The 21,552-nt window shown below is 33.5% G+C and overlaps 1 protein-coding gene and 1 pseudogene across 2 annotated transcripts; both read left to right on the top strand.

Annotated features, from left to right (window-relative positions):
• The first annotated feature begins 5,183 nt into the window (after positions 1-5,183).
• On the top strand, positions 5,184-9,945 carry LOC145620829 (putative lipid-A-disaccharide synthase, mitochondrial; annotated as a pseudogene). The gene is made up of 9 exons (XR_014108303.1): positions 5,184-5,364; positions 5,990-6,235; positions 6,626-6,725; positions 6,837-6,942; positions 7,032-7,255; positions 7,983-8,055; positions 8,299-8,537; positions 8,978-9,204; positions 9,514-9,945. The product of XR_014108303.1 is annotated as a putative lipid-A-disaccharide synthase, mitochondrial (transcript).
• Positions 9,946-18,727: 8,782 nt separating this feature from the next.
• Positions 18,728-20,768, top strand: LOC145618984 (mitochondrial pyruvate carrier 3-like). The gene is made up of 5 exons (XM_081673589.1): positions 18,728-18,782; positions 19,377-19,475; positions 19,625-19,677; positions 19,792-19,865; positions 20,720-20,768. Exons 1-5 carry the CDS (start codon positions 18,728-18,730, stop codon positions 20,766-20,768), a joined length of 330 nt encoding a protein of 109 aa, XP_081529715.1.
• Positions 20,769-21,552: the final 784 nt, after the last annotated feature.

Genomic DNA, 21,552 nt, shown 5'->3' on the forward strand with positions numbered 1-21,552 from the left:
TTTGATCGAGGTACGGGGAAAAAACATTCCACCTCCAACCCACATCTTTTTCCCACATTTCCCCTACGGTCGCACCTGCTAATTCCATTGGAATTGGAAGCAAAGCCAAGTCACTCAACGGCACATCAGTGGCCCATTTATGGTCCCAGAACAAAGTTCTCTCGCCATTACCAATTGCAACTTTTGTACCAGCATTGAGAGTCTTAGCGTTCTCTGTAATGCCGCTCTACACATTAGACATGTCCGCCTTAGGTTCGAACATATCGAGATCGCATCGTCCTTTGCAATATTTGGCCCTCAACACCCTCGACCATAGAGCAGTGGGTTCCGACAGAATTCGCCAACCAAGTTTCGTGAGAAAGGCAGCATTGGCTTGTTTGGCTGAGAAAATACCCACGCCCCCTTTTTCAAATGGTCGTTGCAAGACCTCCCAAGAGATAAGATGAGTTTTCTTTTTATCTTCATCGCCACCCCATATAAATCTTCTCGCCTTTTTATCAATTTCCTCACAAATTGATCTAGGAATTTTAGCGGATTGCATCGAATAAAAAGCCATGGTCGACAGGGTAGATTTTGCAAGGGTAATACGTCCTGCCAACGATAAATATTTCGTCTTCCAACCCGATAGGCGTCTGTCTATTTTCTCACATAGATGATTGAACATATCTTTAGTAACCCGACTAGTAAGGGTTGGCATACCAAGATACATACCGAGATCAGGGGTGGCTTGCATTCGGAGCTCATCACTAATCATCCTTTGAGAGTCTTCATCCACGTTTGCTGAGAAGTAAACCGTAGACTTGGCTAGACTAACCTTCTGTCCCGAGGCCCTACAAAACCGTTCCAGGCAGCAGTGAACAACCTTAGCCTGTTCCACACTTGCTTCGGCAAATAAGATTATATCATCGGCAAAAAATAGGTTAGAAAGCGCAGGGCCATCTCTACTTGCATAGATCGGTTTCCACTGTTTATTAATGATCGACTCTTCAATTACTTGATAAAATCGTTCCATACACATCACAAAGAGATAAGGCGAAAGTGGATCACCTTGTCGGATGCCTCTACTTGGTTTAAAGCTCCTAGAGGGTTCACCATTCCAAAGCACTTGGAGCGAAGCCGAAGAGATGCATTCCATAATGACTTCAATCATCGTAATAGGGATATTCATTTGGACCAAGGTGTCTCTAATGAATGACCATCGCAACCTATCATAGGCTTTTTCAAAGTCTATTTTAATGGCCATATACCCTTTTTTTCCCTGCTTTCTTTTCATAGTATGGATTACTTCTTGTACGATAACAATGTTATCAGTAATTTGCCGCCCCGGGACAAAACTAGCCTGCGTATTTGAGATCAAAATAGGAAGGACTGACTTGAGATGGTTTACAATAACCTTAGTAACCACCTTGTAGGCCACATTACAAAGCCCAATTGGACGGAATTGAGAGGCTAACTCCGGGTTTTCAATCTTTGGGATCAAAGTAATGAGGGTATCATTAAGATGCTCCGGGATACCTTTTCCTTCTAGAATAGGCATAATGGTGCGATACACTGTGCTTTTCACAATTTCCCAATTTTTTTGATAAAAGAGAGCCTGAAATCCATCTGGCCCCGGGGCTTTTAAAGCCCCTATTTCTTTTATCACTTCCTCTATTTCGACAGTAGTGTACGGTTTCACCAACATACTCCAATGCTCTGGGGAAAGCTCAGGGAAAATGTCTTGAGGGACATCAAAGACAGCAGGTCCTTCTTCTTCAGTAAATAACTTCGAAAAATATTGCACAATGTGGTCCTGTATTTCCAGCTTGTCTCTAATCCACTCATCATTATCATTTTTGATCGCACCAATTTTGTTTTTCCACCTCCAAATGATAGTACTTAGATGAAAAAACATGGTGTTTCTATCTCCATTTTTCAGCCAGTCCAATCGAGACTTTTGGTACCATATGATCTCTTCACGGTCAAGTACCTCATCAAGGTCCTTACGCAATCGAGCTTCAAGTTTAATCAGACCTCTATCTGTTTTCTCCGCAAGTTTTCTCTGTACACCCGCTATTCTAGCCAAAAGTGTTCGCTTTTGCTTAAACACATTGCCAAAAACATCACGATTCCAACATTGCAAATCACCAGAAAGTTTCGAGAGTGAAGACATCAGTGGTCCATTTGAATCCCATTTCTCAGTCACGAACTCCTTGAAATGTTCATGCGTCATCCAAGTGGCTTGAAAACGGAATGGACAATGTAAAGCTTGGAAAGGAACGAAGCCATTTGGAGAAATAAAAATCGGACAGTGGTCCGAGTGTACAGCTGGGAGGTGCTTAACTTTGGCTTGATGAAACATCAAGGCCCACTGATCATTACACAACGCCCTATCGAGACGCGCACTTCTTCTTGTCTCTTCTCTGTTTCCCCTGCTCCATGTGTGTGATGCTCCCATGAATTCGAGTTCTATCAAGTCCATATCCTCTACCCAATCATTGAATAGTCTAGAGCGCCTAGTAGTTTCTCTGCAGGACGAGTTGCGCTCCGAAGGGAATCTCGTATCATTAAAGTCCCCTGCAATGAGCCATGGCTTATCATGGGTGTGTGCAAAGTCTTTCAATTCCTGCCATAAACTGAGTCTTTGGGTAGGATCCGGGCTTGCGTACACTGCTGTGAAATACCATGGAGTTCCCCCCACTCGAGTCACATTCATTGTGATATATTGCTTGTGCTTATTGATAGGGTCTACCTTTACATTGTCAGGTCCCCAATAAACCCAAATGCCACCGCTAAAACCCACTGCATCAACCCTTGAGTGTCCAGAGTATCCAACAATGCTAGCAATTTTCTCAGCTTGCGCACCACCCATATGGGTTTCAACTAGAACGAGAACATCCGGCTGATTGACTCTAACAAGATCCTTCAAAATAGTAATAAAATTACGATCTCCCGCACCTTGAACATTCCACACCAAGCAAGTAATTGGTAAGGTATCCGGGGCTAAATTAGGATATGAATCTTCCATAGAAACTGGGATAGAGGGAAGAGTTGACACATAAGCTTGACATATTAATCGCAATAAACGATTGACTTCATTGGGAAATCCCATCATCATTACCAAATCCGGTGGATTCGAGATTGGTGGCATCCAAGACTCTATCCTGATCTCTAATATGTGAATCAGGGGGTTCATTATTACCATGTAAGGTTGCTCCATGGTTTGTCCCACACACAAGGTTTTGTCCGGGGGAATCATTAATTTGATTGGGGAAAGTCGATGAGACATGGGTGTTTTCAATATTCTGGCTTGCAATAGCTTGCTGGGTCCTTTCTGTGTCTTCGATGGTCACTGAGTTGTCTTGTGATGGCTTCTGAAGGTTGACTTGGGTAGAAAGTACACTATTCTCTTTGCCTTGAATATTAGCAATTGGGGGGATTGAGAAGATACTGGGAATATTTGGATTAATTTCCGAAAGAGGTGTGCTTGAATCTTGAGAAAAAGATTTACTTTTCTCGTGATAGGTCTTCGAAGCAGATTTTTGGGAATTGATTTTTTTTGGCTAGTCTTAGCTGTCTTTATCTTATTAATTCCATATAATCCCATAGGACTAGAATTCCTTAAATTTTGCTGGCCAATATCAAAAACTCCCTCTTTATTTCCTTGAAAATCTTGGGAATTATCTTCTAAATTAACAACTTCCTTATATTTATCCCCAAGATTTTCGACTTGCATATCTTCTTGCTCATTCAAAACAGAAAATCTAGATCCTGCTCCAGATTTTTCGGTCAAATTTCTAACTTCCCCATTAGCTTGATTCACTCCACGCGCCACTGAGCCATTGGATTTGTCAGCTTGACCAGGTGGCTTAGGCTGTCGAGGTGCATACTTTCGAACCGGTTTCTTGACTAGCATCCAAGAACCAAAGTCCTCTGCTTCTTCAGGTTTCTCATTCGTTTTGAACGGAGGATTTTCTTCAATTCTTATGCCAGGTTGTTCATCAATTGTCTCTTGCGGCTTACAGTCATCTTCAACATGACCAAGCTTCCCACATTTGAAGCACACCATTCGAATTCCTTCGTATTGCACTCTCCATATCTTCCCCTTAAGCCAGAATTTTGAGAGAAGCGGCTTTGATAAGTCAATTTCAACACTAAGACGCGTAAATTGACCTCTCTCTGCTTGAGCCGTGGTCTTGTCCACCCTTAGAACTTTTCCAACCTTTGACCCAATTTTGTTCAGAAAATTGATATCAAAATACTCCACCGGAAGGTTGGGAATCCTCACCCAAACAGTAAGCACTTTGATCGGAGCATCATCTGGAACGAAATTAGGAATCCACTTCCTATTGTGAAATAATTATCATCAAGAAGCCAAGGGCCTTGTGTGAGAACATAATTGTAACCTGCTTGGTTTGAAAACCTAGCAATATAGTAGTTACATCCTATGTCCGTGAGAGTCAACTCCCCACGAATGTTCCATTTTTTCTTCAGTCTTCGCATTAGTCCCATATAGCCCAATTTGCCACTAAACATTTTGATGATAAGTGAGGTTAACCATGGCTGTCTTAACCTCTTTTTTTCCTCCTTAGTTAGGCTAATAACAGGACATCTTTCATCATTCAAGACTTCTTCTGGCGGTGCCTCATCATCAGAGACTTCCTCCTCTTCTGGACCATCCAAAATGGACAAAGGATGGCTCAGTTGGTTGGAATTACCATTCCCCTTCAGGAGATCTCTAAACGAGATCGGAGAATGAGGATTCACATTTAATTGAGCCTGCTTGGTAGGGTTTAACATACCGTTTTGAGATGTATGTATCCCATTACCATCATCTGTTTCCATCATCACTTCCTCTAGAGAAGAATTTCGATTGAAAATAAAATCAGTTATCTTGCGCTTAGGTTTTTTATTGGATCGATCCAATTGGTCACTCTCTTCTCTAGTTTTCCCTGCTTCCATCAATAGGTTTCGAGAGTTTTTTTGTTCTTCTCCTCTTTTGTTGGTATGTAATTGAGATTACACTTGGTAGGAAGAAACCGTATTCGATCTCTCGCAACAACAATTAGGAGGGGATTGGAACATAACCATCCAAAACCGATTCTTGAATCCGAATTCTCTCAAAGGATGAATCGGGTGGAACACCAAAAAAAACAATAAGACTCCGCAAAACTGAGGAAGTATAACGCCGGAAATAACAAGTGCTAACCTTAATATTGGATTTCGCGGAACAATTATAATTTTGTATTCATATCCCGCCCCGACCAAAGTGTAAACCCTAACCCCTAAAGCCTTCACTAATTTCATACGCTTAACAAATTGCTAAGAGAAAATCGAATCAATAGATGCTTCAGCTATCCAATTACAACAAGTCTGCCATTGAAGGTACAATTTCTTCATCGCATTCTTCAGCTTTTTTCTTCAATTTTTCATTCATTTTGTTGTATGCAATAATAAAATTGTCAATTTTGTTGTAGTTCATAACAATATTGGTTGGAATATGCACAATTTGATGCATCAGCAATAGTAATTAGTCAATAAAATGTTGAAATGATGATTATTTTTTGATTAATTATAGTCTATTGCTATTTTGTGTTCTTCTATATGCAAGTTGTATTAGATTAATTTAGGTTATACTCTTGATAGTTGAGTGTATTCAATTCTTTAATTAAGTGTGAATCTTACAGCATTTCTCTCCCTCACTGTTTGATTGTAAAAATGGTGAGTTCTGACTCGTGTTTGCTGATGGGAATTGTTTTCGCCTTTTCGACCTTGCAATATTTTCCGTGCTCGATCTTTATGTTCTTCTGATCTTCTCACATGGCAAATTATCATTGTTCAATTGCAAGAATTGGTGTTTTATGTGTTTCGAGTGAACGAGTGTGTGTGTGTTAGGGGGGGGGGGGGATTTTTTCTTTTCGAATGCTATAGATTCTATGTTCATAATAGGGAAAGTGGCTTGTACTTTATTTGGTTTATGATTTTTTTTCTCTATTATCATGTTATACAGCATGTTGTTGATGTTGGCAAAGGCAAGCCAAGTTTTGAGCAGGGAAGTAGTGCTTAGGAACACTGGCTTGATTAGGAGATTTATGTCTGTTTCAAGTAGGGCTGTTGTTGATTCTGCTGCTAAAGATGGGGAGCTCAGAGTGTTTGTAGTTGCTGGCGAGGTTTCTGGGGACATAATAGGAGCGCGCCTAATGACTTCATTGAAGAGGTTATCACCGTTTCCAGTCAAGTTTTCTGGTGTAGGTGGGTAAGTCTATGTTCTTTCAGTTACTGTTCTAACACATTTATTTGCATGATCTACTCTTTACCAGCCGAGGGACCTTTTTTTTTTTTTTTTTTTAATGTTTTTATTTAAGCCATTTTGCTATGATGAGAAGTGAAGAATTAATTGTTACACTTTCGTACTTAAGTTGTATTAGGAAAAAAAATGCTTTGTTGGCTCAGTTATTTTTTCAATCTCATCCTCGTTCTAGTGTTTCTATGTGTGCATTTTGTAATTTTTTTTAATTTCTATGATAAACCATGGTCTCTATTCCCATAAAAATGTTGTAAAAATTGCTTTTAGAGTTGTTTCCAGCAGCTGGTCTGCCTTATGTCTTCCATCTTGATTCTAGCTTATATAGTTTCTTTTATCCAGTTCAATGATGTCTCAACATGGATTGCGATCTCTGTTTCCTATGGAAGATCTTGCTGTAATGGGAATTTGGGAATTGTTGCCACATCTTTATAAGATTAGAGTATGTATAATACTATGTACTTTTTATATTTTTGTGTCTGCTCAGCAAATAAAAACCAACTCACTTTGTGGGTTTTTGATATTGTTCTGAAGTTTAGATTATCAAATTCAGGTAAGGTTGAAGGAAACAGTGGAAGCTGCTTTCTTGTTTAAACCACATGTTGTTGTAACAGTGGACGCAAAGGGTTTCTCTTTCCGTTTCCTCAAAGAGCTAAGAGGTATTGACCAGTCACTCGGAGTTCAAATTTTCTAATTTTTTTCTCCTAATAACTGTTGTAATAGAAAAATAGACAAATGCCTTTTGCAGCTTCCTATATTCTGCAACATGTAGATAGTCCTATGCATTTCCATTATGTTGCACCATCATTCTGGGCTTGGAGAGGTGGTGAAGCAAGACTCAAGGGGCTTCCTCAATTTATAGACCACATTTAATGTATTTTGCCATTTGAGGAAGAAGTTTGCAAGCTAAATGGGTTAGCTGCGACTTTTGTGGGACATCCTGTGCTGGAAGATTGTTTGGAGCTGAATTTAGTACGTCTTTTGACCTCTCAGTATTGTGGATGCATGCATTTAAAATGAATAAAACTTATTCCAGATTTTGAGTAGGCAACTTTTTTGGGATCTTGTTGGTTGGTTTCTGTAATTAGTTGCTTATCTCTCTCTCTCTCTCTCTCTCTGTGTGTGTGTGTATGCTCGCCCATTTGTATACTCCCTTATTTTTCCCTCTTCATTTTCTTTCCTCCTAGGTTTAGAATACGTTATTAAGTTTTCTATCTGGTATAGACTATAGAGACAACAGCTCTACTTTGTTCAAGTCACAAGGGAAATCCTTCTCACGAATTTTTATTTGGGATTAAATTCATGGATTTGTTCCATAAGAAGTTCTACGATGAAGAATATCTCTGCTCGTAATAGAGAGTTTCCATGATTCGCATCAAAAACTTCTGGGCAGAACTATTTTCTTTCCTTGCTGAAGTGTAGGTCCTCCCAACAGTGAAGCCTTGAAGATGTTAGGCAATAGCCCAACAGTGTTCATTTACTTGATTGAGAACCAATATTGGTGTCTTGTGCTTTTATATGATTCTGTTTCTGTTATTTCAAGAACTTAACATCTGGTGTTTTGAGCTTTAAATGATCCGTGAAGGTCTTTTTTTTTTTTTAATTTTTTTTGTTGTAATAAAAATGATGTATATTCCTTTTTGCACCATCCTGTTGCAGCTACTGTTCTATTAGTTTTAATATAGTGGTAGAATTTCAGGGGGAAGACACTATTGACTGGAAGGTTCACACAAATAATCAAGACTTCAGAAGTAAATTTAAAATTCCTTCAGGTATTAATCTTGGTGGTAATAGTTGCTGCAGATGTTTACTAATCATGTGATTAATGCATTGTTTGAAAATCTCCTTATTTCTGGGATTTGCCTTTTCCATATGCATTTCTTTGTTTTTTACATCTTTAAAACCGAAATAATGAATCTTTGCTATTTCCTATATCATCTTGTGTGATCTGTTACTGGAATGGCTTTGTAATCAATGTTGGTGACTATTGGCAACATTTGTTTTTGTCTCGAAAGGAGCCAAGGTTATAACACTGCTTCCTGGTAGCAGATTACAAGAGGTAAAACGTATGGTTCCAATCTTCTTGAAGACCATGGAGCTTTTGAAGGGCTCATTTCCTGAGTTGAGAACAGTCATGCTTGCCGCTTCTAATCAGCACGTGGAAGATTACCTTAGTAGATTGATTGACCATTGGCCTGTGCCTGTCATGCTGATTCCTGGGAGTTCAATAGACCAAAAATATGTTGCATTCAATGTAAGTATGTACAAAAAAATTTATTGTTGTATGTACAAAATTTTTATTGTTGTATTTCAATGCATTCAACTTTTGTTGTTGTGGAAAACTTAGTTGGGTCATTATGCTACTACTACGGATGTTGGAAATTATAGTCATATATACTAATCTGGGGTGTCCAAAGTAACTTTTCTCCTTTTGTAAGATTGTTATGATTAATGATTACCCCTACTGGATTGAATGATGGGAAGAGCATCTGTATGGACAACTATCCTGAACTCATTTATATTGAATACATGTTCTCATGCTGTGGATATAGGATATTAGGATCTATGTTGCATTTGATCTGTCATATTTGGCAACAGTAGCCTTAGCTATGTAGTATTTACCCCCCCCCCCCCCCCATCTCTCCAATTCCATAATTCCTCAAAGGTTTCAATGTTTATGATTTCATTTCACAGGTGAGCACGGCTGCATTATGCACTTCTGGAACTGTTGCTGTGGAGCTGCAACTTGCTAGATTGCCATGCCTTGTTGCTTACAGAGCCCATATCTTAACAGAATGGGTAATCCGGTACAAAACCAAAGTGCCATACATTTCCCTTCCTAATATCCTCTTGGATTCACCTGTCATTCCTGAAGCTCTCTTTGACACATGTACTCCCAAAAATTTGGCATCTACTCTTACGTAAGGTTCTTGAACACTGTCATGTCAGTGATATTTCTGCTTTTGTAACTACTACGTAATTAATTTGTGGCTAAATTGAATCATAAACCTTTTGCTAACTAAAATTTCTGAAGTGGTTATTTCGATCTCTGGTAGAAGGATTTAGTCTATGTCTATCTACTTATTTCATTTGATTCGATGTTATCAAAAACTTTCCTTTGCACGCATTATCTAGGTGTTAGAGAGCCATTTATCATGCATATTTGCAGTTGCAGTTACAGTTACAGTGTTTGATAGCATTTGATAGAACTGTTTAATCTCTTTTTGCAGACAACTAATCCAAGACGAGGGCCTAAGAGAACAACAAATCAAGTCTGCTGGAACTGTTATCAGGCTTTTAAGTCCTCCGAGAAACAGTTATCTACAAGATGAATCAGGATATACTACTTCACAACCTAGTATGATTGCTGCTTCTACTTTATTGTATTACAGAAGGTGCCATTAGCTGTAATATTCATTTCAACCTGGTCCCTTTGTCGTTTTGTTTGATTGAGAAAGTTTCTTATTTCTATGGCTTTAAGCCTCTATAATATTTCACTTTCAAATGTCTCATAGTAAAAAAAAATTTCTTTAGGTGTGTTTTGTTTGGTAATTTCGCTTATATGTATATATTTTTTTTCTTTTTTCTTTTTTTCTATAATCGCTGTTCATTGTGGCTTTCTAGTCTCTAAACACAAATATGCAGGGTTAATTATTTTCTCCTTTTAGGCTTTCCCTCTTTTGTGTTCCTTGATTTGGCATTGTTCATGCTTTTCTCTTCCATTGTTTTATTTGCCTTGATAGGAATTTGTGGTTATTCTTAGAAAACTTTATCCTAGAATATTAGTTCATCATCTAAATATCTAATGGTAGAGAAAAATGGCATTTACCAAGAAAGCAAATCATCCCTTGGACCACAAATTTTTTCCTTTCAAGTTGCTGTTGACTGTTGTTCACTTGTTCTCTATATAATCTCTGACAATTTTCCCATCTTACCATCAACCATTACCTGGCCTTACTTTCTATCCTCGAAAAAGCAACAAAATGGCGGCAACAAGAACAATGGCTGTTTGCTTGGGAATGATCTTAGTTTGCTCGGTCCTGATGAATGTTATTGACGCTGATCAAGTAGATGCAGGGGTAGCAACACTGACGGTCGGTGATCATGCCAACGGCAGATCATTAGGCGTTGCTAGATCTTTAGAAGATGGTGAATATGAAAGTCCTGATACCGGGGGTGATGATCCTATTCCCAGGGGCAATGTCATGGGATATTAGATCATTACTACCATTCTAAGGGACGTTGTCATATTGTCCCAATTCCTAAAGTAAATCAAATCCCATCTTGAGAAAAATATGTAATTATAATTTAATTTTGATTTGTAAAATGAGATTTTTGTTCCTGCCACAAATCTCTGTTCTAGCTTCTTAAAAAAAAAAAAAAAAAAAAAAAAAAAAAAAGCTTTTACCAATCAATTTTAGGTGGTCAATGTTGTGAAATAAGCTTTTAACCGATAAAAATAAAGAATTAATTTACAATTAATCAATTTATAGGGAAAAAAAAACTGTAGCCTTCATTGTTGTATTTTGAAGGGGATTTTATCGGTGGAAGGCCCAATCGTGTGTTTTTGTGTGCTTTTTCTTTTGTTTTAGGTTTATAATAACTCTTCCTCTTCTAGGTAGAACATTTCTCCCTTGAAAGACAAGGTTTTTCTTCTTCTTTAGGAGGATTTGACTCCTTTGAAAGACCTGGTTTTTCTTCTCTCTTTTGAGATAGGATTGCTTTTTTATTTCATGGATTGTTATAGAGGTTAATATATCGATTACAATCTTATGAATCAAGCGAAAATTTTCTACACGGCTACATAAATCGATAGACCCCCTCGTCGGAGAAGGTTATAAATCACAGCGATATGAAAGAGAGTATGAAGAATGTACGATTTGCAACAACGATCGTAGCTTTGCTTACGGAATGTTTTTATTTGATTCAATAATGATGTATTTGGTAGATCTAAATCTCTTTGTAGATGTCGTATGACTTTTATTTATGAACAATTTTATTTCAAAATAATCAATTTATAGGGAAATCATCTCTTTAATTATATGATTTTCTTAGGGATATTGCTAACGTGCGCCCTAGGACGTTAGATAAGGAATAATTATATTGGTTGAAATAGTATTAAGTTAGGAATGCATGACAAAATCATGCGTCGTTTGGTGTGATTAATGTTAATTTTACTCTAATATTTCCACTTTTATTTCTCTTATCTAATGTCCCGGGGCGCTCATTAGCTTTTGCCTTATCTTAATACTCATTATACATAGTTAATTTTAGTGATGATATGATAATCAAATCATCAAAGGTGTGTGCATTGAGAGATGTAATTATTAAGCAAATGAATCCCTACTTTATAAAAAATACAAGATTACTCTTATGAATAGTGTAATGCCAATTATATTCTTCAAAATATGTATTTACTTAAAAACCATCATTAAGATATGCAAGTTTTTTTTAATGAATAGTGTTTGAACAACCGTACCCTCCAAAATGTTTATTTACTTATTTTCCCTCATTAATGATATTTATTTATTTTTAACTCTTAGAATAGTGCGTTAATATTTATACCCCTAAATAAATTTGTTTACATATTTTCACTCCTTAATGCTACCAATAACTTAATTTGTAATGTAAGGCCAAACCGAAAGAGCTTTCGGATTTGGCTAGCTATGACGTCTGCGCACGTTAGCTCCCTAGTATTTAAATAGATGAGGGGAGTATATGGTATGTCACTTGATTTGGGTATCACCGTTAAATTAATGGATGCTTAAAATTTTATGGGTATAAATGATGCTTTAAGAGCTCAATTTGATATGCATACATTTAAACTTTTAATGAAAAAATATTTTGATATTGAATACTTTCATTATTTACTATTGGGAAATTGTTCCATGTACCCATGAGGCTTCAAAAATTGCACCATGTACCCATGAAAACTTTCTAGTGCACGTGTACCCAGGAGGTCTGTAAAAAAATTGCACCAAATACCCGTAGAATCATAACAAATGTTAATTTTGTTGAATTGAGACCCCCTAGGCATCAAATTCTATTAAGTTATTATAATTTAATATAAAGGAAAATGCTATACATAGCCCTTAGGGCTACATATAAGCATTTAATTTACTCTAGAAAATTGTTAAAAATTTAGAAAACCATGACAAATGCACACTAATTACACCGATTTGCGCGTGTTTTTGTCATGAAATCCTAACTTTATACATTTTTCAAGAGTAAATTTAATGCTTATATATAGCCCTAAGGGCTATGTATAGCATTACCCTTAATTTAATAATTCTACTAAATGCTTAACCATTTAATTATCAAGTAAACTTAATTAATAAATCAAATTTTAACACCCAAAAGTTTAGGATTTAAAATGATCGATAGAGTTATAATTTTGATGTTATTTATGCTTTTAGGCGTTTTTATTACTTAAATCTATAACATAACAGAGGTTTTCAATGTGGCAGGCCACATGATGCGGCAGGGGTTACTTGTATAGTGTTACTTGTATTCTGAGTTACTTGTTTATGGGGTTACTTGTAGGTGTTACTTGTATTCTGGGGTTACTTGTATGGGTTACTTGTATTATGGGGTTACTTGTAGGGGTTGAGTAACACCTACAAGTAACCCCGGACCAAAACCTCGTATCAAACCAGTAACACTTGACCAAAGTAACATCCATACAAGTAACCCTAGAATACAAGTAACACCTACAAGTAACCCCTCACAAACTAGTAACACCCATATACAAGTAATCCCAAAATACAAGTAACACCTACAAGTAACCCCTTACAAAACCAGTAACTACAAGTAACCCCTGCCACACCATGTGGCCAGCCACATACAAAAATTTGTGATAACATAATACTAAAACAAACACTGGGAATGACACATGTCACTTCCTGGTGTCGTTTTCTCCCTTCAAAAAATAAAAATATTTTAACTTGATTTTCTTTTATATCTTTTTTATTTACAACTTATTTAAGACAACAAATTATATATACTCCCTCCGTGTTTTTTTAAGTGATACATTTTCCATTTCCGGCCTTGTTTTTTTAAGTGATACATTTCCTTTTTTGGCAAAATAATACATTAAAATATTATACCTCTCTCCTCTCATGGTCCCCACCCAAACCCACTACTACTTTTTTTATTATATCTTTCCTCTCACATTCATTACTTTTCAATAAACTATTAACCCCACTATCTTTCTTTAACAATTTTTTAATACTCCACTACCCCACTTACCTCTTATTTTGTTTGAGTCAATTAAATTGCCTAAAACTATGTGTCGGTCAATATGTATCACTTAAAAAAACACGGAGGAAGTATTTAATTTAAATTATATAATATATAATAGAAGTAAAAAAATTCTTATTACTAATGTTAATATTATTTGCTTAAAATGATTTTTTTTTCTATTTGAAATTTTTTGAGAGTTTTCAATTGTAACAAAAAAAAAAAAAAAAAAAAAAAAAAAAAAAAAAAAATCATATATTTTAGGGTTTTTCTACATGGTACCCCTAAGTTATTAGGTTTTCTACATTGTACCCTTCTAAATCTAAAGTTCTACAAGGTGCCCTTGAGTTTTTGGGTTTCTATATATAGTACCCTTGAGTTGTAAAATAAATGACTCTAAGTTAATTTGACTCAAACCGACACCATCTAAATATTTACCACTTCTATATTTATATTAGATGGAGGAATCACTAATCTTCATTATTCGCTATTTAGTGGAACTTTTGTATGATTGTTTGAGATGGAAGATAAGAACTTTATTTTTTGCTCATACTTTAACTAAAAGAGCTTATTTTATAGGGTCTCAAGTTGTTAGTCCTTTTGTTTTGCAATAAACATACTAGTTGTGTCTTTGAGAATGCTAAATAAGTTGTTTAGATGATGTTGGTTTAAATCAAACTAATTTAGAGTCATTTATTTTACTACTCATGAGTACCATATAGAAAAATCCAAAAACTCAAGGGTTTAATGTAAAATAAACTAATAACTCAAGGTCAGCTTGTAATTGAATTTAGGGGGGTACAAGGTAGAAAATTCAAAAACTCAAGGGTACCACGTAGAAAAACCCTATATTTTATTTGAAACATCAATCTTACTAATTTGATATGAAGAAAATAAATTCATTTAAGCAAAACATATGGATAATCAATTATGTACGATTTATGAACACCATTTAAAGACTCTCTAGGTTAAAAAACTTGACATAGTATGTCCACATATGCATATGTTTTACAGTTAATATATGAAAATCTACAATACTAAAAATTATTAAAATTTGCTATATATTATGATAATATACTTATTAATGCTAATTAAACAAAATTATATATACATGATAACATTTGAGGCTTTTTTTTTTCTTATTAATAATAATATTTTTATTTTTTTTGTACTATCGAGAAATTCTATACCTCAAATAACTTTTGTCATTAATGACTATAATAAAACGGCTGATATAAAGTTGTATATAATTAGATGATACTGTACCATTTTAACACCAATCAAAACATATATGGATACCAACAAAAATTCATGCTGGTACTAATGAAGAAGTATTTTGATATCATGCATGATCAACAGATGGTACCATCTAAACACAATTTATTATGTACCCAATAAAAACTGTTACATTCATTAGAAACAAATTAAAAGGTACTGTAGGTATAGAATTTCTCTATACGAGTAATATGTACTAATGAATTCAATAATTTAATTGTTATTGACAAAAACTAATGAGCACCCTTGGTATCAATACTATATACTAAAAGACACACCAGAAATGACACGTGTTATTTTCTGGTGTGTCCCTTATCTTTTATTTTTTTTATTTTATTTATTTATTTATTTTTTTTGAAAAAAAAAGTTATATAAGGAAAAAATCTTTCTACATATAAGTAATAATTACATATGAAATATACTAATGTTAAAGATTTGATTTAGCTTTCCAAAAAAAAATTATTGACAACTAATAAGTTACGAATAAAAATTTAAAATAATATTTTTAACATACAAGTAATTTGTGACAGGTGGATGTGGACGATTTTTTTGAGGAATGAAAGACATATTATAACTTATATACGTTTATTACAAAAAAAAATTATCATCAATCAATAACTATATACTAAAAGACACACCAGAAATGACACGTGTCATTTTCTGGTGTGTCCCTTATCTTTTATTTTTTTTTTTTTGAAAAAAAAAGTTATATAAGGAAAAAATCTTTCTACATATAAGTAATAATTACATATGAAATATACTAATGTTAAAGATTTGATTTAGCTTTCCAAAAAAAAATATTGACAACTAATAAGTTACGAATAAAAGTTTAAAATAATATTTTTAACATACAAGTAATTTGTGACATGTGGATGTGGACGATTTTTTTAAGGAATGAAAGACATATTATAAATTATATACGTTTATTACAAAAAAAAATTATCATCAATCAATAACTATATACTAAAAGATACACCAGAAATGACACGTGTCATTTTCTGGTGTGTCCCTTATCTTTTATTTTTATTTTATTTTATTTATTTTTTTTTTATTTTTTTTGAAAAAAAAAGTTATATAAGGAAAAAATCTTTCTACATATAAGTAATAATTACATATGAAATATACTAATGTTAAAGATTTGATTTAGCTTTCCAAAAAAAAATATTGACAACTAATAAGTTACGAATAAAATTTAAAATAGTATTTTTAACATACAAGTAATTTGTGACATGTGGATGTGGACAATTTTTTTAAGGAATGAAAGACATTTTATAAATTATACACGTTTATTACAAAAAAAAATTATATATTAATTTCTTGATTTTTTAACCATGTAATAGAAGCTACGGGCTTAAATAATAAAATGAGAATATAAAATCAACAAATAATATTTTTATAATTTTTTGATTTTGTCATGTTTTTAAGATCAATTATTGAAAAGTACCGTGCATGGCACGGGAACTAACCTAGTGCTAGATATAAGAAAACTAAAAGTGGGAATATTAAAGTAAAACAAACATAAATTACACTGATTGACGCATGATTGATTTTGACATACAATCTTAAATAATTTGTATCTTAAGTAATATATATATTAATTAGTTATCTAACGCCCAGGATGCTCATTAGCAAGATCCATCATTTAAGTATATACAAGTTTTTGATTTTAAAAAAAGCATATACAAGTATTTTTTTAATTATAATTGTTAAAATATAATTAGATATATAAGGTCAAAATAGCGCATTGACAACATACATGATCAACATAAATGGTTGTCGCCGATCAATAAATATTTTTCATAAAATTTCCTTAACCTAATTCAAAAGAGTAAATCTTTCTAACGATAAATTATGTACTCATATAGTCATACTTGTATATACTAATTACTCATTTTCTTCCTAGGTGAAAAGTAATCTTAATTGCATTGTTGTAATTGTTAGAAAATTTTGCTTATTATTAGAAAACTTATTCCCATAAATTTTTTCTTCCACAAAATAAGCTCGTCCAATGAAATTAAAAAAAATAATAATAAAAATTGTCAAGTAACTAAAAACTCTCCTTCAAAATCGCTATTATTTTTTATATAATCACAAATATTAGCAACCCATAATTTTTCCCATCTAAGCATTACCAAAACTTGAATATTATTCTAACCATCCTATGTCGAAAAATGGCGATCACAAGAAGAACAATGGTTTTTTGCTTAGGGTTGGTCTTAGTATGCTCACTCCTAATGAAAGGGATGGATGCATCTGATGAAGCTGAAGCTCCAGGGAAAGAAAAGAAGGTGGCGGCCGTCGATGGCGCGAAACAGTGGAATATAGACCTTACGGATGACCCTTCATCAGACGAAAATGAAGAAAGTACCGAGACTAAATTTGAAGGTGATGAGGCCTCCGATGATACCCCTAGGACGATTGTTATGGGACACTAATATATTTCTAATCTTGCATGCTTTTTTTTCTTTAATTTGTTTGTATTAATCTTACTCTCTCTTTTTTTTTTTTTTTTTTTTAATTACTAATTTAATCAATTTGTTTTTGATTTTACTCATGTATTTGTATCACTACATCAATTGAAGAAAAGGGGAAAAAAAAAGTTTGTGTATGATATTTTTGAAATACATTAATGTATGTAATTATATTTTTTAGAAAAAATTCATAGTTTATAGCGGTGTTGAGTATTAATTAATTATTTTTATTTGAATTAGAATTAGAATAAGGAATTTAATTGTTATACGTAGTATTTTTAAAGTTTTTTCTATTTTGATATGGAGGTGATTTGAATATATTTTAATATGTCCTAGACAATTTTTTTTTATGTACAATCGGTTTTATAACGAGTATGTTGTCTAGTATCGATAATTCATGATTTCATTGTTCATACCCTGTGAACATAGGCCAACGTATGTAGTTTTAATATGTTCATGCAATTTTTATTTTTTTGAGGAATTATCCTAATTAATTGTGTTAATCTCTTGCATTTTCTTTTCGGTGTGCTATAAATATATTTAATTTTCTGTTATATTGAAGGTAAACTATGATTTTGGAGCGGATTTTTTTTTAAGGCCTGGAAGTTTATATTTACATAAATTAGCTATTTTTATAATAATTGTTAGATAATTAAATAAAGTCCATTCGTCCTGGTCACAAAAATATTGTTTATCATCAACTTGATTATTTTTTCTTACAGTATTATTCTAAATCATAAACAAAGCTTTCAATAAAATACGTACTACTTGGACAAAGAATCAAAGATCTCCGAAGTTAGTATTAGTATGATTTTAACAATTTTCATTAGTCCTACATAAAAAGAAGATTTTTCTTTAGAATTAATATATATAAAAAAAATTTGATCATTCACAATTACATGCTTTCTAGTCTGACCATTACGCAAGTAGTACTACTTGGTGTAGTTGGTAACCTTGTAGTAATGAATATGACCCCTACAAATTGCGGTTTTTGAAGCTAATCGAGGTTTCCTTATCTTTCCCAATTTCTTCCCCCTCTATGCCCATGTTAGGAAATAAGGGTGTAAATTGTGTTTGATTAATACGGAACAAGTTAATGAAAATTAAGAACGAGAAAAGCAATAAAGAAGATAAACAAAGAATACAAGAACCTGACGTATGTAGCTAGTGGAACTTATTTACCCGTGAAAGAATTCGGTCCACTATAGGGAAAAGTCATACTGATCACGTACTCTTCCAAGGGAGGTATATATGATTGTGCATGAAAGTTTCCACGAATCATCCCAAAAAATGAAATTACTAGTATATTATTAGGTATTAAAAAATGTTAACTACAATTACATATAATAATCTTACGTAATCAAATTAGAAGTCTACTATTGTAAAATAATTAAATAATAAAGCATCACATAATTATACAAAGAAAGGAGAATTAAGAATTGGTAAATTAAAGAGAGGAATGGCAGCAACCAAGTTTCAAGCTTTCTTGAACCACCCTGCTGGTCCAAAAACAAGTAAGCCTTTTCATTAATCTTAATTATCAAATTATATTAATAGTAATTTGTTAGATTGTTAGAATTTAATCATGTTTTAATCCGATTATTAGCTGAACTTGCTACTATAATGTTTTCATTTGATCGATTACTATTTATAATTTTAAATGTTTTAGAATTTGAATCAGAAGAGATCGATGTCCTCATCGAAGTCGACTTTCGAGTGCCAATATTACATGTCTTTATTGCATGTTTGATATCATAGTATAATACTGAGATGACATAAAAGTAGATTGTTTCTTATTTGGATTAGGGGTAAATTATTTTTTAAAACGATTTTACTACAAGATATATGATTGTAATGAGTTTGATTAGATAATTTTACTCGAAAAATGATGTTCTCAACAGTTTATCTGTAACTAAGCCATTTCATAGGTTTTCCTGGGTTAGCTTATCATTTCATCACACATAGGAGTACGAAGTAAGATTGAGGGTCTATGTACAATAGGTCGTAGCTAAGCTCAAATCCCCACGCCTATTTGTAAATTGTAACTATATAATAAATGACAATTGTGAATTTCAAGAATTACTCATTATTTATAATGAATTTTGCAGTTCATTTTTGGGCACCTGCCTTTAAATGGGGGATAACTATAGCTAATGTTGTTGATTATGCAAAACCAGCTGATCAAATTTCCTATCCACAACAAGCAGGTGAAATTTTTTAATTTGAACTCATATATGTGACTAAATGACTAATTATATGGTTTATTATGTCTTTATTAATTAGGTTACATGACTAATTAAATGTTCTTTTGTTTGCTCCATTATTATATCTTATCGATCGATCTTTAAATGATTAGCCATAGTTACAAGCGGAGCTATATGGGCTAAATATAGCACTGTAATCACACCGGTAAGCATACTTAAAGTAGATGATTAGCTCTTAATTTCTTGAATTTTGAGGGTTTTGAATTAAATTAGTACAATATTTGAAAGAGCTACATTATTGTTGTTTTTGAATTTGTAGAAAAATTGGTCACTATTTTCTGTGAGTGTTGCAATGGTGGTAACAGGAGCATATCAACTACTTCGCAAATATGAGTAAGTTTTACTTAATTTCTTTTTTTATAAATTTTACATTCACTTATATGTTTTCAATATACTCTCAACCTTAGCTCTATAGTAAAATATTTTTGATAACTTTTTACAATGTGTACACGAGTGTTGGTTTTTAGGTCATGCATGTATTGAAAATATCACAAGGGTCAAAGTGTTGAATTAAACCCATTTTTTTTTTTTTTTAAAGGAAAATAAATTGTTGCTAGTACTACTTTTGAGAGCACAACTTTCAATGTTCGACTTATAAGTACGTGACGTGTAAATGCTAAGTCTATAAGCTCATTTTGAAGAGAGCTAATGAGCAACATAAAACACCAAATTCTTATTCTATAAAGCATACATTAAAACTCGAACTTATGAAAATGGGAAATTTATGCCCACAAATCCACAATTAAACGTTGAGGATGTGGATGCAACCGATCTTATTTGGTTAAAGAATTTCAAATTTTGGGGAGAAATTCAAGATATGAGATTAAATCTTGTCTACATCACTGCGTTATATAACTCTCTTTACATCAAAATATAATAACATAAATGAAAAAAAAAATAAAGTAACTTGATATTATTAGCCGACGCGGAGGGGTTTTTTTGGTATTTTTTTTTATAATTATATATTTATTTGAGCACATCTGATTTTTTATTTATTATTATTTAAATTTTTATGATTATATACGTGGTATACAATTAGTTTTAACTTTTAAGTTGTTATGCTCCTATATTGGAACTTAGATTACTTAAGAATTGTTTGTAAATACTATTTGACTATTTTTATTTTTTTTTATTAAATAAAATATGAAATATAAAATTAGTTTTTTTTTCCGATTGATGATTTTCAGGCATGAGACTCTCCAACAAGAAGGAAATGTTGCTCTCAAAGAAGCTTAAGCAGTATGATGACCCACATTGCTGTTGAAACAATCAGAAGTTGCATAATTACTTAAATAATTCATCTTGGTCTAATGGCTCATACAATTATTAAGCAAGTTATGTAATACTGTATAATGTACTTATTAATATTGTTGATGTTTTCATTTATCAGTTTCGATTCAAGAGCAAGCACAAATAGGACTATAGGAGTGTACTAGTGTAGGCTAATCAACGATATTAAATCGGACTTCACTAGATCTAAAATCAGAATTTGCCATTCACTCTACGTCTGTACATAGAATTAGACCAGTTATGTGGCCTTGGCAAAAATTGGACCAAAATACCAAATTGTCATAGAGCTGTCAAAAACCGACCCGAACTGGTGACTCCGAACTGTTCCGAAAAGGAACCGAACCGTTAACAACCCGTTATGTTATAACCGTAAACTGACCCGACCCGATTTTTTAAAACCTGAAACTGAACCGATCCAAATGTTTGAAAACTGTTAAGAAACCGTACCCGTTTTCAAGCAAATCGATGCAACCCGAAACCGAGAACAACCCGAACCGAGTACTGCCGAACCCGATAGTAACCCGACCTAGTGTAAACCGAAACTGTTAAAACCCGACAAAAACCTGATTAACCCGAACCTTTTATTACCCATAACCAGTTATGACCGAACCGTTTACAACCCGTAACCGATTATGACCGAACCGTTTAAAACCTGTAACCGGTTATGACCGAACTGTTTACAACCTGTGACCGATTATGACCGATCAATTTATAACCCATAAGTCCATAA

Source organism: Chenopodium album, chromosome 27, assembly GCF_948465745.1.
Source record: "Chenopodium album chromosome 27, dcCheAlbu1.1, whole genome shotgun sequence".
NCBI classification, from domain to species: Eukaryota; Viridiplantae; Streptophyta; class Magnoliopsida; order Caryophyllales; family Amaranthaceae; genus Chenopodium; species Chenopodium album.

Coding starts and splice junctions, on each gene's coding strand:
- LOC145618984 (XM_081673589.1), top strand. CDS start 18,728: ATGGCAGCAACCAAGTTTCAAGCTTTCTTGAACCACCCTGCTGGTCCA. Junction 19,476..19,624: donor TTCCTATCCACAACAAGCAG/GTGAAATTTTTT, acceptor TTAAATGATTAG/CCATAGTTACAAGCGGAGCT. Junction 19,866..20,719: donor CAACTACTTCGCAAATATGA/GTAAGTTTTACT, acceptor GATGATTTTCAG/GCATGAGACTCTCCAACAAG.